The sequence below is a fragment of the Hipposideros armiger genome, unplaced genomic scaffold (assembly GCF_001890085.2).
Source record: "Hipposideros armiger isolate ML-2016 unplaced genomic scaffold, ASM189008v1 scaffold_11, whole genome shotgun sequence".
NCBI lineage: Eukaryota > Metazoa > Chordata > Mammalia > Chiroptera > Hipposideridae > Hipposideros > Hipposideros armiger.
The window spans coordinates 3774066-3776617 of record NW_017731361.1 but is presented as its reverse complement, the minus strand read 5'-3'; the positions used below and the strand labels follow the sequence as shown (position 1 = coordinate 3776617).

At 53.6% G+C, this 2552-nt stretch overlaps 2 protein-coding genes across 2 annotated transcripts in view; both read right to left on the bottom strand.

Annotated features, from left to right (window-relative positions):
* The window catches only part of LOC109392575 (protocadherin gamma-A4), a 4374-nt gene extending 2022 nt beyond the window's left edge, over positions 1 to 2352 (bottom strand). The window contains exon 1 of the mRNA XM_019661147.1: positions 4 to 2352. Coding sequence (XP_019516692.1) covers positions 4 to 2174 — 2171 coding nt within the window. The 5' untranslated portion in view covers positions 2175 to 2352. The remainder of the gene's footprint in view (positions 1 to 3) is intronic.
* LOC109393460 (protocadherin gamma-C4) overlaps positions 1 to 2552 on the bottom strand; it is a 161371-nt gene that overhangs the window by 143010 nt on the left and 15809 nt on the right. The window lies entirely within an intron of this gene.

Genomic DNA, 2552 nt, shown 5'->3' with positions numbered 1-2552 from the left:
AGCAGGCGTGACCTGTGCCAGCGCCGCAGTCTAAACGCCAGGAGCACGATGACAAAGGCTAGGAAGACACAGGAGACAGCAGCCACTGCCACCACCAGGTAGAGAGTGAGGCCCGAGTCGTCAGGGTTAGCTGAGGGTTTGAAGCTTCCCAGGTCGGCCAGTACCTCCGGGATGCTGTCAGCCACAGCCACGGTGAGTGTGACGGTGGCGGAGAGAGGGGGCTGGCCGTGGTCTTGGACCGCCACCACCAGGCTCTGCTTGAGCGCGTCTCTGTCCTGCAGGGCCCGCGCAGTGCGCACCTCGCCCGTGTGTAGCCCCACGGAGAAGAGCCCTGGCTCGCTGGCCTTGAGCAGACGGTAGGACAGCCAGGCGTTCTGACCTGAGTCTCTGTCCACTGCCACTACCTTGGTCACCAGGTAGCCCGGCTCTGCAGAGCGGGGTGCCAGTTCCACGCCGGTGGAATCATCAGTGGGGAGAGCAGGGTACAGGATCTCTGGTGCATTGTCATTCTGATCCAGAACAAACAGGCTCAGAGACACGTTGCTGCTGAGTGGAGGGTCCCCACTGTCGCTGGCTGTCACCAGTAGTTGCAAGTCTCTAACCTGCTCATAATCGAAGGAGCGCAGTGCATACAGGACCCCGGTGTCAGAGTTGATGGAGACATAGGAGGAGAGAGGCTCCCCCTGGAGTGTGTCCTCAGCCAGGGAGTAGGTGACTCTGGCATTCTCAATGCTGTCTGGGTCCTGGGCACTCAGGGATAAAATGGAGGCTCCTCTGGGGTTGTTTTCAGGAATGTAGGCAGAGTAAGATGCATGAGGAAAGGCAGGCGGGTTGTCATTGATGTCTGCTACCTGCAGTGAGATGTGAGTGTCTGTGGACAGTGGTGGAGTTCCATGGTCAGTGGCAGTTACTGTGATGTTATACTCTGAGACTTCTTCCCGATCCAGAGTTTTGTGTGTCAACAACCGATAATAATTTCCGTAGGTCTTTTCAAGTGTGAATGGCAGATTATTCGGAATGGAACATGTGACAAGACCATTCTCTCCTGAATCACCGTCATGCACATTGAAAAGTGCAATTACTGTGCCCGGGGAAGAAGTTTCTTGGATAGAGCTGGTGAGAGATGTAACCATGACTTCTGGAGCATTGTCATTTACATCCAGAACTGTCACCAGTACCTTACTTCTCGCTCGGAGACCAGGACCATCGTGAGCTTCTACATCTATCTCATAGAATCCAGAATCCTCATAATCTAGATCCCCCAATATTGTTATGTCCCCAGTCACAGAATTCAACTGGAATAGTTGGGATATTTTATCTCTCACTTTCCGGAAAGAATATGTCACTTCTCCATTGGCTCCTTCATCTGGATCAGTGGCTTTTATGGTGAGGAGCCGGGAGCCCACCGGCAGGTTCTCCCGAACACTCACGTGGTACTCGGGCTGAGTGAATACGGGGGCATTGTCGTTGGTGTCGACGAGTGTTACATGAATCCTGGTGGTGCCAGAGTGAACCACGTCGCCTCCATCGAAGGCAGTAAGAACCAAGTGGTGAACCGCCTCTTCCTCGCGGTCCAAAGCGCGCTCCAGAACCAGCTCAGGGTACTTTATCCCGTCGGCTCCACTTTGCACGTCCAGGGAGAAGTGAACATTTGAGCTGAGCTGGTAACCCTGCAGGGAGTTTACCCCTACATCCGGATCAAAAGCTTCTGGAAGAGGGAATCTTGTCCCAGGATTTTCACTTTCAGCGACTTTTATTTCCCTTTGCTCTGTTCCAAAGTTGGGCGCGTTATCATTAACATCGATTATTTCCACTTCTACTCCAAAAATCTTCACTTTGTCCTCTAGGAGAATCTCCAGGCTTACTACACACTTTGGAGATCTGTCGCAGAGCTCCTCCCGGTCTAACCTGCCCGCGGTCACCAAGCTGCCCCTTCCCAGGTTCAGAGCAAACAGCTGCGTCCTACCTCTGGAGACGATGCGGACTCCCCGCTCCGCCAGCTCCCGGGGCTCCAGTCCCAGGTCCTTGGCGATGTTGCCCACGAAGGAGCCTTTTTCCAGCTCCTCAGGCACCGAGTAGCTTATCTGTTCGGCCCGGATTTTCCACAGGGCCCCCAGGAGAAGGCAGATCCGGACCAGCCCGCTGCAGTCTGAGCGATAAGGCGGAGCCGCCATCACAGCCCCGCCGCGGAGTAGCTTGCGTTTGGGTTTTCCCTCGGAGGAGGCCTGAGGAGCCCCAGGATCTTGCGGTCCAAGATAAAGTGCTTTCAGGGTTGGTTGTTGGAGCTCTGGGGGGGTACAGTCTGGAGCTTCCGTAAAGCCCCAGGGCCAGAGCTTTGTGATGCAGAAATCTTGTGGCTTGGATTAAATTCCTGGCTATCCTTTTTCCCCCGATTGGTGAACAGCGACACTCAGAGTCCTAACCTGTTACTGCAATCTATTCTTGGTAAATAAAGCATCACTTGTGTACACCATTTCTTTTCCGTGTCCTATTTCTCCCCAAAGAATAAAAATCGAACTCCTGTTGTTTTATTTGCAATGAAAATACAGGAA